Below are 19,180 nucleotides of genomic sequence, written 5' to 3' on the forward strand. Positions count from 1 at the left end.
GGGCAAATTACTTGCTAGGGATATCTGAATCCTGGGGAAATACCTGGTAGGAGAATCTCCTACAGATAGAATTTCTACAGATAGAAAACTCCTATCTGTACCAGGAAGAGATGATGGCACTTACATGACCCTCTGACATGCATGCCTTTGATTAGTTAGGACTGTGCCATATTCTTCACTGACCCAGACTGGACTGTGGAGAATTGGTTGTCACGGTCTTGTTATGTTTCATTTTCCAGAGGGACAAATTGTTACTTTAATATAAATCAATACAATTATATAAGTCAGAGAGATAAAGAAAACCAACCACCAGACTTTATGGGACACCTTCTGAGACATCTAGTTTTTCAAGCTAAAGGGCTAAGGGTGTATCTTGGGAGTTTTTCAGAGAAGCAGTTGCTTATGATAGGTAACTAAATGAGCTTAGTGGATCAAAGATTATGATTTAGGACTTTCTAGCTCTGAGGAGCCAATGGCAACCCACTCCAGTACTCTTGCCTGGAAAATCCCATGGACGGAGGAGCCTGGTAGGCTGGAGTCCATGGGGTCGCTAGGAGTCGGACACGACTTGAGTGTCTTGACTTTCAGTTTCCACTTTCATGCGTTGGAAAAGGAAATGGCAACCCACTCCAGTGTTCTTGCCTGGAGAATCCCAGGGACGGGGGAGCCTGGTGGGCTGCCATCTCTGGGGCCGCACAGAGTCGGACACGACTGAAGTGATTTAGCAGCAGCAGCAGCAGCAGCTCTGAGGATGTGTTGGAATTCTGGTGCTTTCCTCATCAATCACATCATTGCCTGGTCTGTCCATTAGCTTTCTTTTCCTTCACTGATGGTTTTGCTATGTAAAGTGAAAGTTGCTCAGTCATGTCTGCCTCTTTGTGACCCCATGGACTATGGGGTCTATGGAATTCTCCAGGCCAGAATACTGGAGTGGGTAGCCTATCCCTTCTCCAGGGGATCTTCCCAACCCAGGAATCAAACTGGGGTCTCCTGCATTGAAGGCAGATTCTTTACCAAGTGAGCTATCAAATTTGCTATCTTGGAAGATTAAAAACTTGATTTTTTTCCCTAAAATGCTTTTCAATCCCTCAGTGCTAAGTAAATGTTAAATAATTAAGCTCTAGTTTTTAAGTTTTAGGAGAAACTATGAGGGAGTATCATGGCCTAAGTGATAGAGAGGATTTAATAAGTAAGTCATGAAAAATACAAAGCTAAAAAGTTTGACATATTTTACTATAGAAAATTCAAGAACTTCTGTTCATCAGAGGATTTCATAAAGACAGTAAATATACAGGGCTACAAATTGTGAGAAAGTGTTTCCATTATATATAGTCAACAAGGATTGGTACCTAGCATAGCATTTAGAGAACTCCCATGAAGAATAAGTAAAACATTAAATGAGTCAACAGAAAAACTAACAAAAGACATAAATAGACATTTCTCAGAATGGGAAAGCCAATTAACTTTTAAGGATATGAAAGAGGCTTACCCTCTTTAGTAATCTCAGTCAGTTCAGTTCAGTCGCTCAGTCATGTCCGACTCTTTGCGACCCCATGAATTGCAGCATGCCAGGCCTCCCTGTCCATCACCAACTCCCGGAGTCCACACAAACCCATGTCCATCGAGTCGGTGATGCCATGCAACCATCTCATCCTCTGTTGTCCCCTTCTCCTCCTGCCCTCAGTCTTTCCCAGCATCAGGGTCTTTTCCAGTGAGTCAGCTCTTCGCATCAGGTGGTCAAAGTATTGGAGTTTTAGCCTCAATATCCATTGAGTAATCTAAAAATGTTAATTAAACCATACCCTTCAGATTAGTAGAAATTTAAAAGTTGGATAAAATTATTAACTAAAAGGTAGAATAATGAGAAATTATGTGTATTGTTGATTGGAATATAAATTGATACCACTATTTAGGAAACCAAGTTGTCATTGCATTTGTCAAACAAAATTGAAGTAACAGGTATCCTGCTGCTGCTGCTGCTGCTGCTAAGTCGCTTCAGCCATGTCCTACTCTGTGAGACCCCAGAGACGGCAGCCCACCAGGCTCCGCCGTCCCTGGGATTCTCCAGGCAAGAACATTGGAGTGGGTTGCCATTTCCTTCTCCAGTGCATGGAAGTGAAAAGTGAAAGTGAAGTTGCTCAGTTGTGTCCGACTCCCAGCGACCCCATGGACTGCAGCCTACCAGGCTCCCCTGTCCATGGGATTTTCCAGGCAAGTGTACTGGAGTGGGGTGCCATTGCCTTCTCCGAACAGGTAATTCTACTCCTAGATATTCCCTGTAGAAAACTTCCTGTACGTACATACCAGAAGATATCTTAGAGGATATTTAAGGTAGTATTTTTCTATGATTACAGAAAAATGGAAGCAACCCATTCCAACTGTAGTGTAATGAATTAAAAATTATGGTTTATTCCCAGAGTAAAATACTATATAGTAGTGATAATGAATAGTTGGCAGCTACATATATCAACTTAAATTAATCACAAAAACTTTACAGACAGTCCTTGACTTATGATTGTTTTGACTTTATGATGATACGAAAGCGATATACATTCAGTAGAAACCTTATTTTGCATTTTGATTTTTTTCTTGGGCTAGTGATACGTGATATGATACTTTCTTGTGTTGCTGGGCAGCTATAATGAGCTGTCAGTCAGCCACAGTCAGTCATTCTCTGTCAGCCACACAATCATAAGGTTAAACCAACCAACACAGTTATAACCATTCCATACCCATACAACCATTCTATTTTTCATTTTCAGTATTCAGTAAATTAGATCAAATATTCACTTTACAGTAAAGTAGGCTTTGTATTAGATTGTTTTGCCCAACTGTAGGCTAATGTAAATGTTCTGAGCATGTTTAAGGTAGGCTAGGCAACCCACTCCAGTATTCTTGCCTGGAAAATCCCATAGACGGAGGAGCCTGGTAGGCTACAGTCCATGGGGTCGTGAAGAGTCGGACACAACTTAGCAACTTCATTTTCCCTTTTCACTTTCATGCACTGGAGAAGGAAATGCAACCCACTCCATTGTTCTTGCCTGGAGAATCCCAGGGACAGGGGAGCCTGGTGGGCTGCCGTCTATGGGGTCACACAGAGTCGGACACGATTGAAGAGACTTAGCGGCAGCAGTAGCAGGCTATATTTGGTAGATAAGTGACATATTTTCGGTAGGTTTATTGGAATGTAATCCCATTGGTTTCCTAAGATGATTGGTTTCCTATCATCTCTAAGAGCGGTAGAGATGCAATCCCATTGAATGAAAAAAGCAAGTCACTGAAGACTGCTAAACTATAATTCCATTTATAGACAAAACAAAAACAGGCAGAACTAAATAACATATTGTTCAGGGATACATACATATGATAAAACTGTAGAGAAAAATGGAATGATTTTCACAAAATTTGGGATAATGGTTACCTCTGGAAGGTGGAATGCGGAGGATATAATCAACTGGGGAGTCTCAAACTCAATTTTTCCATTTTTTTAAGTTGTGTGGTAAGCACATGGGCATTTATTTATTATTCTTTGGTTGCATATACCCATCATGTTTCAGCAATCTAGAAAGCCTAAAGTATAAAGAGGGAAACAAAATAGTCTGTATTCCCTCACAGGGGTCGTCATTTCGCTTTATGCCTTCTCTCTGGTCTATGATATTTCTAGTAATAAGTCTTTTTGCCCACCATTTTAGTAAAAAGAATACTCCCCCCCCCCATCCTTATATTGCCTTTCAATCTCTAATATCTTCCTCTTTGTTTGAACCTAAGACTGCCCTGGAGTGATATTTTGAAGTTACTCCCTTCTTATAACCCTGGCTTCCAGTTATCTGTTAAATCACTTTAAAAGGCAAGATTATAGATGTGTAAAACACGAATTTCTCACTTCCTTTTCCCTTCCTCTCCTTCCCAAGACTGTGTTTCAGCTATGACAGTAGATAGTGCACATAGTATGCCTCCTTCTTAGATACGCATTGCAGACGTCATTCACTCTGCCTGGCTCCCTTGTCACCCCAAACAATAGCATAACGATAAATAAAACAATAACACATCCCTTTTGAATCAAACCACATCTACCTGTCAGAACTCTTTTAAGAATTTATCTTCTTTACGAAGTTTTAAAAATACTCTATGTAGCTCCGTGATTGACTTAACAGTGTTTGGCATGGCTGGGTGGGTTTTGGGGAAGGTGGCCCAGCTTTTCTTCTCTCTTGGTGTTATGCTCAGTGCCTGGACCTTAATATAAACACAGCTTTTCTGGGTTCATATAGTCTTTTAGTTGCCATGCCTTCCTCTAGGTGATCTTCCCAACCTCTAGGGATCATACTCAGGTCTCCCTCATTGCGGGCAGATTTGTTACTATCTGAGCCACTAGGGAAGCCTGAGTCTTTTAGTAGTTCTTGGTGTTTTTGTTACGGAGTTTGGGTATTGCCTTTTTCTTTTCTGTCTTATATTCTCTCTCACTTTGTCCTGTTTAACAGATTTTCATATTGTGACATTTAGCCTCATACTTTTTTTAGTAGGTCCACTAATTTAAGCCTTCATGCCTCATTTAGTAAGGGGGTGGTGACAGGGAGGGGAGTCGACGATGGTAAAGGTCAGCTGGTGTAAGAGTGAAAAGGCTAGAGTTCTGTCAGCATAGCAGTTATATGGTATCCTGTGGTTAAGTTACATGTTAACTTTGTGGTGACCAGTGTGGACATAATTCTATATTTTTTTCTCTGTGAGTATAATTGTAAATATTTTTCTATTTAAAAATTAGGGGAATATTTGATGAGGCCAGTAAGAATTTCTTTTTGCTGATACTTCATGACCTGTTTGCATTCTTTAGTGCTAAGTTTTATACATAAAATTCTTATTTCTTAGATTGTTTTTAAAACAAGAGACTCCAGAATCCCTGAATTTGAAATAGTCTACAAAACTTGCCAATTCTATAAAGTCAGAATTCTTTATGTTAGAGCATAATTGCTTATCTCTAGAACCTACTATTAAGGGCAAAAAGAAACAAACATGTTCCTAGAGGAGTCAGAAGTTAGCCAGTTTCTCTTAATCTGATGTTTGGATGAAGGATTTGGCCTTCCAAGTCTGGCTGAAAGATATGTATCCTTGCTCTTTCTCCAGTTGTTTTTTACCTAGCACCTTAAATATACATTTACTATTGGCCTTATGTGGATACATTTGGATCATGTCTTTATTTTCTTCTTTCTTTTGGTCTATGAACATCTGTCAATAATCCTGTCTTATAACCTTCACTGGTACAGTAGAATATGTTGTTTCTAGTACTTTTTAGTGGTTTGTACACAAAACCACAGAAATGGACTAGTTTTGATAGTAAAATATACTGTTGACTTTTTTTTTCTGTGTTACATTAAGTCCCTAAAGTAATTGCAGCCACAGAATCTTCCATGCAAATTATTAATGAAGAATTTGTTAGTCTTTCTTCTTACTTTGAACCAGGATTTCTTTCAACTTGGATTTAGCAAATAGAAGGGACTTGTGTGCTAATTACCCTGTCCCTTCTAAAACACCAAATTTACTCCCATCTAGTATTACTGATCTAAAGTGTTGTCATGCCTATAGCCCAGAGCTCTTACTCATATCGAATCTGCCCGTACACCCTGGCCCCCAGGGTATGACTTTACTTTAGTGTTGGTTTATTTATTTATCTCTATCCAAAGGAGGAAATCCGTCCTCTGTACTTAGTATGCCACAAAGATTTTGTTCTCCTTCCAGGGATTGTACTAGAGGCTTTGCAGTGCCAGGATGTAGGACAGAGTGTTTTTTGTTATAGGCAAAGAAGAATGCTGCATTGATTGATTAAATCCAATAAATCTCAATTAGTGAATTTTTTTTTTTTTAAGACAGTATAAGGCCTAAAAGCCTCGGAGAGGTGGTGATGATGGAGGTAGGGATGGAGGAAATAGGTTTTTGTCTATTAAGGTGTCCTGGAATGTGTAAGTCTGTATCTGTAGAGCAGTAAAACCTTTGTGAAGGGGCAGTAAAGTCTATGTTCTGCTGATTGCTCACTTGTTAACTGGGAGGAAATTTGAGGGTTAAGGGAACAAATCTCAATATTTTTTGATTTTGTACCATGTAGCTGTTCCTATACTGGGGACTGAAACTTACACATATGGAGTAAAGTGGTGTAAGGAATTACAGTCTGGTCATTTTTGTTTGTTTGTTTTTTCTGTAGATTTTAGGAATCGGAAGTTCTTCATTGTCTTGTAGTCATTGCTACTATCAGAAAACAATAAACCCATTATCCTGGACTGACTATGTAAACCAGGAAATTAGATTTCTGGTATGTTACCCAGAAATTTTAGCTCGTAACAAACAGCCCTCACATAAGGAAGGTCCTTATGTCTAAGGCAGTGTCTAAGTTGAACTTCATTGTTTTGCCTATTGTGGAATATGACTGTATTTTTGTGATCTTTCGGTTAACCTTTCTTAGTCTTTTTTTTTTTTTTTTTTTTTAACTTTTTGGCCACACTGCACACATTGCATGCAAGATCCCTGACCAGGGATGGAACCTGTGCCCCCTACAGTGGAAGCACAGATTCTTAACCGCTGGACCATTGGGGAAGTCCCTAACTTTTCTTAGTTTTAAAGTTGTATTAGTCTGTCCCTAAGTTTTCTGAGTTAATTTAATGATTGACATAACTTGGATAGTATAAAACTTAAGCTCTTATCCTTTTAAAAATTATATATGTGCGGCTGAGTCTCATTGCTGTCCACCTGAAACTATCATGGCATTGTTAATTGGCTATGCTGCTACTCCTAAGTCACTTCAGTCATGTCCAACTCTTTGCAACCCTATGGACTGGAGCCCATCAGGCTCCTCTGTCTATGGGATTCTCCAGGTAAGAATACTGGAGTGGATTGCCATGCCCTCCTCCAGGGCATTCCTGACCCAGGAATCGAACCTGCATCTCTTATGTCTCCTGCATTGGCAGGCAGATTTTACCACTAGCATCACCTGTTAATTGGCTATACTCCAATATAAAGTTAAAAGCAAAAATGAAATTCTAGAGTTCAGAATTTTACATGATATTTCAAATAGAGAATATGACTACAGGGAAAAATATAGTAGATCACCATGATTCTTTCCTTTCCAGAGTTTATGGCAGAACCTGAAACTTTTACAATCTCACAATCCTTGTGCTTCTCCAGAAGGTTTCCATTTTTTATTTCACCATGGAGTAAATGGTTAGGATATTGATTCTCAAAATTTGATTTGAATACTGTTGGTAATCTGTATGGTACTACATTTTTGATCTTGGCAAAAACTAGCAGATTGACTTATATTTTAGTTTAGTTTAGCTCAATATTAGTTTATGATTTCCCACTGAAAGCAGTACTATTCCCTGATGAATCTGGCCTATTTATGCCTCTGTGTCTACCTGTCCAGTGTCTTGAAGTCTTGGTATTTCTATCTGGGTCTCTACCTTTGTGTGTATGTGGGTGTCTTTTTTGTATGAGTGGGAGGAATGAGTGTAAAAGGTAGTTTATGATGGTCTTTTACTTCACCACTGCAAGTCCAAGGTTTTAGATTATGAACTGAGTGCAGATAAAGCCCTAAACTCATTAGGAGATAATGGTATTGATAACTAAATTTAATTTAAAGGAACTGATATAGTATATGTGGTTAATTTTCTAATTAGGAAGTCCAGAGGCTATTTTAAGACATAAGGTTAAAGAATCCTAGGAGAGAAACTGGCCAGCTGTTCTCTGCCTCCCCCAAAGTTTGAGCAGGCGTTTCTGTTGAACCGACTGGATACCTTTTTCTAAGACTGTGGTGATAGTATTATGGTTATGTCTTAAACTAGAAGTGTTCTTATTTTTTAGAGGCAGCTCCTGAAATATTTACAGATGGATAATGTCTGGTATCTGTTTCAAAATGATCTGGGAAAGGGGTGAGTGGGTGGGTGGTATATATAGAATAAGCTTGGCCACAGGCCAATAATTGTTGAGAATGGATAATGGGTACAAGGAAATTTATTGTGCCAGTTTGTCTAACCTGATATGTTTGAACTTCTTTGCAATAAATGTTAAAAATCCAGTGTTACTGTTTTGGGTGCCAGAATGGTAAACATTTAAACATTCTTTCTCCTCTTGAAAGAAAACGTTCAGCTTTCTTTTGAACACACAAAACTAGGGTGAAATTTCTCTCTTTCAGCAGTCAGTGACCCACTAGGAGTAGCTCCTTTATCTTCCTTTCAAAGGATTGTGTTTACAAACAGGCTCAATTGGCCATATCTAGGTTTAGGATTTATTTAGGTGTATGATTTCCAGGAGGTGTGGGGGAAAAAAAGATAGTTATAAGAGCCAAAATTATAGATTTGGGAAGCTCAGAGCAAGAAGAGAAATCCAGAGAACTGAGTTAGTAGCAGTGTGTAACATGCGTCATGCCCTTGTAGAAAACATTGCTGGACACCTCTCAGAGGTGAGTTGGACTGCCAACTAGGGCACTTTCCAAAAACCTTGGGTCCATAAAGCATCAAATTTAGTGACAGCCCTTTTCCTTGACCTGTATCTTCCCTACTCATGACTTCTTTTTGATACAAAGCTAGGAAGTTCTGAGAGAGAAATAATCAGCTATTCCTTGCTTAAAGACAAAGTCTGTGTTTTAGGGGAAAGAAAAAAAAATCTCAAGCAACAGCTGCATTTGTACATGCCAAAGTACAAAGACTTTCTGTCTTTATGGTGCTTTTATCTTATTTACATGGTTTTTACTAATCCAAATAATTATATGCTCATGTGGGTAGAATTGTTTTGCTACTTGATCCAAAAGAGATGGGTGGGGAAGCACCTGCTTTTAGTCATTAAAGTCTTGTTGCTTTTGCACCACATCCAAGAAAATAGTTAATAAACAAAAAGTAATTTGCCTTTTCCTGAGAATGGAAAGGAACACCTCTTTGGTTTCCCTCTGTGAAGAAGAGCAGAGAGAAACCTCAAAGTTGGGTTTTCTATTTGTTGAAATGAGACTGACAGGGACCCCACAGAGGAAAGTGATTCCTGCCCTCTCTCCCTGTCTGCCATAGAGCTCAGCAACTGGAAGAATACCAGTTTTTGTTCCTTATTGGTGCTACCACCTGTTCTTATTGCTGAACTAAATGTTCTTGGCTTTCTTTGGTGTGAATAGGATCTCCCTCTGGGAAAGGTGGGAGGAGGGCAAAAAAGGGAACAGGAGAAGGCTCGTTCCAGCCTTGTGCTCCTGTGAGAGGGACACACAGAGTTAGTGTGCTGCCCTAACAGAGGGGCTTTGTGCTACAGCTTCTCCCAGAGCTGTGGCTCCGCAGATGCAGGCTGGGCAGGCTTAGGCTGCTTCATCCCTGATGCACATGCTTGTTCCTAACAAGACCGATAATAGTTAAAATAAGAAAAGAAAGAATATGCAAGCAGAGGCTGTTCTGAAAAGATACTCAGTGTGTATGGAAAAAGCTGCCTGTAATTAAGAGGTTAAGAAAGAGTAGCATGGAGATGATGCCACTGAACGCAAGCGCCAGATCTGTCGATCATGCACTGTGGATGCAGGCAGAGCTCTGACTTTAAGTCTTTCTTTCCCTTGTTATCTAGGTCATGGGAAATCAGCCTCTTAAATACAAGCGGCAGAATAGAGAAGAGTCTCAGCCTTCGTACCCAGATCTCAGAGACTGAGGAGGTAGCTCAAGGCAGAAGTGTATCTGACTCAAGGCCTTTCTTCATAGGTCAGTGCAGGCAGTAACCTAAAATAACTCCCAAATAGAATGGTGAGGATAATAACAGTTAGCAGTTAGATAGCACTTTCATACTGTCAGAGACTAAGATATAAGTATCTGTCAAAGATATAAGTATAAAGATAGATAATTTATGTAATCCTTAAATAATCCTAGGAGGTAAATACTATTATTAATTCTCTTTTAGAAGAGGAAACGAAAGCCTAGAGAAGTTAGGTAACTTGTCCAAGGTCATATAGATGATAAATAATAGGGCTGGGATTTTGAACACAAATAGTATGTTTCCAGAGTCCATACTGTTATGCTGTGCCATCTCTCCGTGGAGCTCTGTCCTTTCTCAAACAGGGTCATCGAGCCATAAAGTATTTTGAGTGACTGTTTTCTTAATTCCTCTAGGATGGTAACATAACTAGTACTATGTGTAGGAGAGAAGTTAATTCATTGGGAGCTGTTGATGACTTCGAGTATTAAGACTTAATTCTTGAGGAAACCCAGTTGAGAAAGACGAAAGGGGCTGTAGTTTGCATTTGTTGTGTTTGTACAGAACTGTCCTGAAACTAATTTTGTATTGGTTTGTTTTGGAACTGACTGTGGGCTCTGAACAAAGAACCAAACCTTATCCGTCCCTTGCCCAAGAGCACTGATGCCTTACCATTAATGACTGAGAAGAATGACAGGTGGAAATATGATAGTGGTCACCAAGTTTGGCCGTGCTACAGTGCCTCTCTTTCATTATATCATCAAGTGTTCAGATCACCATGTGTAGAAGCATCACTACTTCTTTCCTACTTTCCTTTTCCTTTTTTCTTCACATTTTCCCAAGTTTCAAAATACCGTTGGTCACTTGGTCGGTATCCAGTTGCCTTCTGGGAGTGTTTAAATGTGTTGGCCGGTATCCACTTGCCTCTGGGAGTGTTTAACTGTGGACCTGGACCTTTCCTTCTGGTCTAGTTTAAGGGGTCACTGATAGATGTTCTTTCACTTCCAGCAACAAATTATGGAAGATCTTGCTCTGCCTTTACCTAATCTTATAATAGACTTTTTAAAACTTTCTAGGTCAATCTAAAATAACTTAAAAGTAATTATAAGCAACCTCTGCCCCCAACTCTATGCTTGTTAAATAATACTAAATATGGCTTGTTGGTACTGCCCCCTTCATATCATAGACTTGTTTATAGGCAAATAATAGCTAGGTACATGGTAAATTGTTCCCAAGTTACTATAGGGATAGATGTTCAATGTGTATGAGGTGGAATGATGATATTAAGAAAATAGGGTGAAGAAAACAGTTCCTACTTGAAATTAGAAGAATGAGGTTTAGTCCCATTTTGCTTGAACTGGTTATGTTACTTTAAAAATTTTCACTCAGAAAGTTGATTCTTCATCTGCTTAAAAAGAGTAGGAACTTAATATTTTCCCTTGATAAGATCTACCCACATAAAATCATTCATTCATTTAAAACTAGATTTTTTTTAATGAAAAAAAATTTTTTTAATTTATTTATATGCTGTTTTAGCTGTGCAGGGTCTTGTGTGGTTCCCTGTCCAGTTACGGCAAGAGGGGCCACTCTCCAGTTGCAGTGTGAGGGCTTCTCACTCTGGTGGCCTCTCTCGTTGTGGAGCACAGGCTCTAGGGAGAGTGGGCTTCAGTAGTTGTGGCGCTCAGGCTCGGCAGTTGCGGTTTCCTGGCTGCAGAGCCAGCCTCGGTAGCTGTGGCGCACAAGCTTGGTTTCTCTGCAACACGTGGGACCTTCCCAGGCCAGGGATCGAACCTTTGTCTCCTGCATTGTCAGGCGGATTCTCTACCACTGAGCAACCAAGGGAGCCCGAAAACTAATTGTTGATAGCCTTTTACTGGCCAGTACTATTCTTGGTGCTGGAGTATAGCAAGGAATTAAAGGATAGAAATTGCTGACTTCATATTCTAGGGAGTGCAGTTAAGACAATAAATAAATAAAGTATATGGTATGACTGTTGGTAACAAGTGCCATAGGGAAAATTAAAACAGGTAAACGTGGGAGGTTTAGAAAAAGTGGATGAAGCTTGCTGTTTTGAATACAGTGATCAAGGAATACTCTATTGAGAAAGTAATGTTTGGGTAAAAATCGGAAGGGAATGAGTGACTGAGGTACTGCAAGTAAAGTGTCAAGTAAAATGAGGACCAAGGATTAGCCATTTTAGGTTGGTGGGACCTCTTATTGTTAGCTCACATAGGTAGGTTCATAAAAGTGATCTCATTTCTGGTCTCATTCGTAAGTCTGAAAAATAACCCTGGATTTTTTTTTTTTTTAATATGAATAATTACTAACAGGGATTTCAGGAGAGTGACCTTTGTCATGTTGATATGTAACTCACTGTTGGGTACATATGTAACTCACTGTTGGAGTAGTTTATCTGGGCTTAGTGTGGATCTGGGCCATGTGATGTCAGCAAACACATTCTAATCTCAGGGCAGAGGGTCTAATACCACTGGGGAAGACACCTCAAGCCAGGTGTCACTTGTTGCCACTCTTTGTTTCCATTCTCTGCATATCACATTCATCATTGTTTCAAATACAGGTAAAGATGGAGAAGGCAGATACATTTAGTTACACCAAAATAAAAAACTGCTGTGCTTGAAAGATACCAGAAGACTAGAAGAAGGTATTTGCTATAAGTAGTACTCACAGAAGACCCAGAAAAACTAATGCAGTTAGAAAGACTAAAATTAACCAGTTTGACTATATTAATTGCTGACAAGGATATGGGGCAATTTATTTATATTCATACACTGGTAGAAGTTTAAGTTGCCATAATCTCTTTATAATAGCAAAAAAGTGGAGACTGCCAAAATTCCTGTCAATTAAAAAATGATAAATAGATGTGATAGAGTAACCTGATGTAATGCCATACAGCAAGGAGAAGGAATGAAATGTGTGGATAACCTCAAAAATAATGCTGAATTTTTTTTTTTAAAGTAAAATTCAGTGTGATACTTTTTACATAAACAAAGAACATATACACACAAGCATACTATATTTTATTGAGAGATAAATATACACACACACTTACAAATATATATAAAGTATTAAAAAGAAAAGATTGTGCAATGAACTCATGATAGTGAGTGACTGGTCTTAAAGGGGACTTTAGCTTTATCTGCAGATTAGAAGTAAACATGATAGAATGTTTATTTCTGAGTGTTAGACATGTACGTATTTGTTATTCCTTTTACTTTTGGGTAATTTTATAGTAGCTAAACAGTTTAAAAGAAGAGGGCCAGATTTCATAGAATGAGTTACCAGAGAATAATTAACCAGTTTATTCACATGTAATTTATTTACTATAGACCATTTATCTCTTTACATATCAGAGGAAATGAGGTAACTGCATTTCTTTAATGCATGACAACAGTCTCTCCTAATGTGTCCTTAATGGTATATCACACTCAGATGGAAGAGCAAGGATCCTTATGAGCGCATGTCATGCCCATTCTTATGAATCTTGTTTTTTACTTTTTTTGTTACTTACTGCAGGCATATCAACTCCTGGAAGGTACATTTGGTTCCATAGCTATAAGCATGGAGATGCTAGCATGGCAGACTGGGATGCAAAGAAGCTGAGTAACAGCATTGTGCTTTTCCCCTTGTCTAACCTCTTCTCCACAGGGAATCTTTAACCAGTTTCAGTGCAGTAGTGAAAAAGTGCTTCCATCTGACACTCTCCGCAGTGCCCTGGCAAAGACTTTTCAGGATGAACAGCGTTTCCAGCTGGGAATTATGGATGATGCCGCGGAGTGCTTTGTAAGTGCTGGCCTCTGGCCCTCTTTGATACGGGGTGAGACTGTGGATGGCCTCCGTCAGGGACTTGTTACTTTACTGTGGTATTTACTGTATTCCTCATCTCTACAGCTGGCACTAGAATTCCCCTAGTTTCTCAGAGCTCTAAGCTGTCTCTGCTGAGTATGAATTCATTCTCAGTATGAATTGCCTAGTGGGTTTATTCTTTTTCCTTCAGGCTTAGGGTTGTTTCGTGCTTGTCCTTGCACAGAACAGTAGCTCTCACCTTCAGAGGAGACAAGGCTCATTATGTAAATATAAATTACTGGGTCCTACTCCGTTCAGTTTCTGATTTGGTAGGTTTGGAGTAGGGCCCAGGAATATCTGTAACAAGTTCCTACGTGGGCTAATCCTGATACTGCTGGTCTGGGGAACCACACTTTGAGAGCTCCTGCATTACCCAGGATAATTGAATAGAGAGTAGCTGAGTCCTTAGCACAAACATGATGTGCTACTTTTGGTGATTTTTAGTAGACAAGCCTCACTTTTTTCAACTCCAGGTGCCACCCGTCAATCTTCAGAAGGCTGCCTTTGTGCAACTATTAAACAATCTGAGTAATGTACATCCTGTTACAGGTTAAAATGTACCCCTGAGAAACTGGATCCCTGATTTATTGCTGGTAGGACTCTGTAATGATCTAGCCACTCTTGAGAACACTTTGGCAGTTCTTTCTCCCCTGGCTGCATTGCACAGCACGTGAGGTCTTAGTTCCCTGACCAGGGGTTCAATCCATGCCCCCTGCAATGGGAATGCAGAATCATAACCGCTGGACCACCAGGCAAGTCCCCTGGCAATTTCTTAAAACACTAAACTTGAAAACTACCATAAGATTCAGAAGTTAGATTCCTAGGCATGAATCCCAGAGAGATGAAAACATATGTTCATACGAAAACCTATCCATGAATATTCATAGAAGCTTTATTTATAATAGCCCCAAAGTGAAAAGCCCCAGATACTTTTAATGGATAGATGATGAGACAAACAGTGGTACTTCTATGCCATGGAATACTACGCAGCAGTAAAAGTAAATGGTTGATGTGCAGCTGCTTGAATGATCTAAAGGGAATTATGTTGAGTGAAAAACGCAGTATCAAAAGGTTGATCCCATTTATATAGCATTCTTAAAATAAAAAAATTATAGAGATAGAAGAACATATTAGTGGTTGCTAATATGTTAAGGTTGGGATTGAATGGGTAAAGTTATAAAAGGATAGCATTAGGGAGCTTTGTGGTGATGAAACAGTTTTATATCTTGATTGTGGAGGTGTTTACATGACTATACATGTGATAAAACTGAATCGAGCTTTACAGACTCACCGATGAATGTATGTAAAGCTAGTGAAATCTGAACAAACTCTGGATTGTGCTGATGTCCATTTGCTGGTTTGGGTATCATACTATAGTTATGTGAGATGCCTTCTGTGGAGGAGACTGGGGGAAGTGTACATGGACTGCCTGTACAATTTTTGGGGGAAACTTTCTGTGCATTGATAATTATTTCAAATTAAAAATTTTAAAAATATATCAGAATATTCTCATCTCCCAGACGGATTGCTGTCTCTCTGAGTAAAGTGCCAACAAATTTGTGCTTTTCTTTGTTAAATGGTTTTCATACACTGCTTTTGTTCCTTCCCTGTTAGGAAAACCTCCTGATGAGAATTCACTTCCACATTGCTGATGAAACCAAAGAGGACATATGTACTGCCCAGCACTGCATCTCCCACCAGAAGTTTGCGATGACACTGTTCGAGCAGGTGAGCCTTATCTTTATCCCTATCATTTCTTAGACCTTTTCTTTAAGAACACTTTATCCGAGGATGTAGACTGTCACGTGGGGGCCAAAGGAGTTAATGACTGTGGCCTACTGGTTTCACTTTTTTTTCCCCTGGGCTTAGTGTGTATGTACCAGCTGTGGCGCCACTTCTGACCCGCTGCCTTTCATCCAGATGGTGCATTATATCTCCACTACTTCCCTTTGGTGAGTCTTACAGCGTTTCGTTCTCTGTATTCATAGGCATTCCTGGGTTTTAACCAAAGGCTCCCAGGTAGCTTGTAGCCTTATTGCTGAGTCTTGGCTATACTATGGGATGTCAGAACAGTCATTTTGAATAACCTTTGTTCTCTTCCTTTCCTGTCCCATCGTGGGAGGAGGAATGGGGATTCTGTGAGCTTTGGATTTGGGACCAGCAGGCTCACTTACTCTGTGGGACACTGAGGCTGGTCAGACAAGGGGTTTTAGCACAGTGGACAGAGGAAGGAAGTCAAACATGTGAGTTAGGAATCTGCATGAATGATTTATTTGATTTAGCTATAACTGTGTACAACTCCCCAAATCATCCCCCTTCCACTTCCCATCTCAAAGCAATCAGGCTATTTGTATGCTGGAAAGACGAGAAAAACCCTCACCAAGCATGTTTGGCGAGCTGCTGCAGAATGCCAGCACCATGGGGGATCTGCGGAACTGCCCGGTGAGTTGTCAGGTGTGGGGTTCAGAGTGGGGAGCAGAGCCCTGGGGTGAGTGGGATTAAGGCAGAGCCCGTGAGAGACATCTCAAACTGACCTCATATGTGTATTTCAGAGCAACTGTGGAGAAAGGATTCGGATTCGCCGTGTGTTGATGAACGCACCACAGATTATCACAATTGGGCTGGTATGGGACTCGGACCACTCAGACTTGGCAGAGGATGTCATTCACAGCCTGGGCACCTGCCTTAAGCTGGGTGATGTGAGTGTTAATTACCTGTATCTCTCACTTGGAGTTCTTATATCTTAGTATTGCTCAAGGGCAGTGAGCTCTAAACACAAAGGTGTATCTTAAATGACAAATATTAAAGAGTTTTGAACAAACGGATTTTGTGTATATGTAGACATGTATATGCAGGCATGTACTTGCTCACATACCTTCTTTGTACAGGTGGCAAGGCTTTTTGGACGATATGGAATGATCTTGGCCTTGAAAGATACAATGGGCAGAGCTTAGTTATTGATAAGAATGAAGTAATTCAGTACTTCCTTGGTGGTCCATTGGTTAAGAATCTGCCTGTCAGTGCAGGAGACATGGGTTTGATCCCTGGTCCAGGAAGGTCCCATGTGCCACAGAGCAACTAATCCCGTGAGCAACAACTGCTGAGCCTGCAGACCCTAGAGGCTGTGCTCTGCAACAGGAGAAGCCACTGCAGTGAGAAGCCTGAGCATCACGACTGGAGAGGAGCCGCTACTCACTGAATCTAGAGAAAGCCCCCACAATGAAGACCCAGTGCAGCCAAAAATAAATAATTAATTTTTAAAAAATCAAATAATTCATGGAGTTATCCTGTGCTCTGCTCATTGTTAGTTAATACCAGTGTATTCACCCATGGGAGGTAGTAAGGTCAAAGAGGTAAGCAGTCCTGACTAGTGCTGCTGTGGGCGATGAAAGAGGTAGAAGTTGGTCACATGAGTCCCAGATATTAAATTCATGGTGAGGAACCAGTGTCTGTTGACACTGTAATGAATTGGCTTGGAAGAGAGTTCTAGTGTTTTTCCATGCATCTATTCAGGGGAATAGGGAACAGACTTCAAACATGGGGTCATTGCCTTATCAGCTGCATGTCCTAGTATCAGCTGCATGTCCTAGCCAGAATTTTCCTTCAGTTCAGAAGAAGAGCCAGGAAGCTTGTAATTTCCTTTCTACTGGTTTCTCTCTCTGATGGTCCTGTGACTAAGGAGATCCTTTGTTGTCTTTTAATGTCATTAAGTTATGGCTGAGAATAAGTGGACTACTGGGATCTTATTTTAGATTTCCTTGCCAAAGAATCTGACGTAATAGTTATGCACAATAAAAATCTGACTTTTTCTAAGTTTCTGTAGCATATGTTTTCTCTTCTACTTTTGTTTTGTTTTTATGATTGCTTTCTCAACGAAACAGTTTCCTTAAGGCAAGAGTTCTTGCCTTCAAACATTTCATACGTCTCTTTGTACCCAGGACAGTGCTGAACATCTTGGAACTGAAATGCTAGTAACCAGTGTGAAGTAATTCCTCCTCCTAAGGCCTTTCTTATCCTCTACTTAGTGTCTCAGCAGGAACTTTATATTTATGGCACCAGCTGATAAATAACTTTTGAAACTTAAGAATGTTTTATTCTTTTTTTCCCCCCAACATTCCTGGCTCCTCTTAGGATAAGCCCCAGCAAGAAAAATTATTAAAATGTATGAAGAAACATCACCACCTTACCAGTTTGACCATTTTCTCTCTTTTCCTTAAATTCTACCTTTTTAGGTTCATTACTTACGATAATATGAACTAGCAAAAACAAGAAGCAAGTCAGTACCTTAATTAAGAAATGATGGAGTCTTCTGAGAGATGATATGAGAGGATTGAGTATGTGACTCTTCTTTGCTTTCTCCTCTTTCCCCACAGCTGTTTTTCAGAGTGACAGATGACCGGGCCAAGCAGTCTGAACTGTACTTAGTAGGAATGATCTGTTACTACGGCAAACATTACTCTACATTCTTTTTCCAAACAAAAATCCGCAAATGGATGTATTTTGATGATGCTCATGTCAAGGAGGTAGGAATATTCAAACCCTTCTTGATGTGTTTGATGACTGGAACAAAAAACTACAGTTATTTGTCTTCAGTGTTTTATTTTCATAATTTTAATTGTCTATCTGCCTGTCTCCCCCAATAGAACAAGTTCCTTGAAGACAGGATCAATTTATCTTCTATATTGTGTTTGAATCCCCTCACCAAGCATTCAGCACAGTTCTGTATTTATAGTTAAATGGGCTTTTTAAATACATTCATTGGTTGATTTGAGCAAGAACAATCTAATGTCTCAAATTAGTTTATAAGCTTAGCACGGAATTCAGAATTCCAAATCTTGGAATTAACAGTGAGTAATGCTTTGTCTCAGGACTGCTATAAATTGTTCTCTAGTCGTTATCTCCCTGAAATACTCCATCATGGATTAACGTGTTTTGGGATAGTATAAAAAAAAATAAGAAAAAAAAAAATAAGGCCATGATGATATTTAAAGCTGGAAATTTGGTGCTATCTAAACCATGGAGTGTGTGGCTGAAGTAGTTTAAATGAATCATGTGAGTTAGGAAGCCTCTTGTGATAAGGTTAGCAGCTAGGAAATTGCTGACTCTAATCTATCCCAACTTGTGGACCTTTCGTAATATCTTCCACAAATAGTAAAGTGGGAATTTGTCAAATTCCCTGATTCTCTTCTTTGTCTCTTTTTCACTGTTGTAATTTTGGGCAACTTATGTAAGTTCTTTGAGCTTTAGATTTTTTTATTTGAAAAATAATATGACCACCTTATAAAATAGTAAATAAGATTTGTATGAAAAAAGCACATAAATGTGTTTCAGTTAAAATAACTCAGTTATACATTGACTGAACGTCTATTATGAAATAAGCACTGTGCTAGTTGTCTGACTGCAAGAACACACCATCTAAGAATGTGACTGGTCTAGACTTAGGAGAGAGTCAGTGTGGGGATTTGATTGGATTGTTGTTTCCACGGCTGTCCTGTCACTTTTTCCCACTGCTGTGGCCGCACTGAATCCAGCACAAAGCTAAAGCTGCAGGGTTCAGCTGTCCATTCTAAGTAGTTTGACATTTTATGTCCTGCCACGTGTGGACTCTGAAACGGAATGTCAC

At 39.7% G+C, this 19,180-nt stretch overlaps 1 protein-coding gene across 18 annotated transcripts in view; it reads left to right on the top strand.

Annotated features, from left to right (window-relative positions):
• USP54 (ubiquitin specific peptidase 54) overlaps window positions 1–19,180 on the top strand; it is a 127,799-nt gene that overhangs the window by 72,701 nt on the left and 35,918 nt on the right. For all 18 annotated transcript variants that reach the window (XM_040242380.1, XM_040242390.1, XM_040242397.1 and 15 more), the window contains 6 exons: window positions 13,360–13,494; window positions 15,172–15,285; window positions 15,427–15,509; window positions 15,894–15,999; window positions 16,110–16,256; window positions 17,931–18,080. In XM_040242380.1, the coding sequence (XP_040098314.1) occupies window positions 13,360–13,494; window positions 15,172–15,285; window positions 15,427–15,509; window positions 15,894–15,999; window positions 16,110–16,256; window positions 17,931–18,080 (735 nt within the window). The remainder of the gene's footprint in view (window positions 1–13,359; window positions 13,495–15,171; window positions 15,286–15,426; window positions 15,510–15,893; window positions 16,000–16,109; window positions 16,257–17,930; window positions 18,081–19,180) is intronic.

The sequence above is a fragment of the Oryx dammah genome, unplaced genomic scaffold (genome assembly GCF_014754425.2).
Source record: "Oryx dammah isolate SB20612 unplaced genomic scaffold, SCBI_Odam_1.1 HiC_scaffold_6, whole genome shotgun sequence".
In the NCBI taxonomy this organism is placed as follows: domain Eukaryota; kingdom Metazoa; phylum Chordata; class Mammalia; order Artiodactyla; family Bovidae; genus Oryx; species Oryx dammah.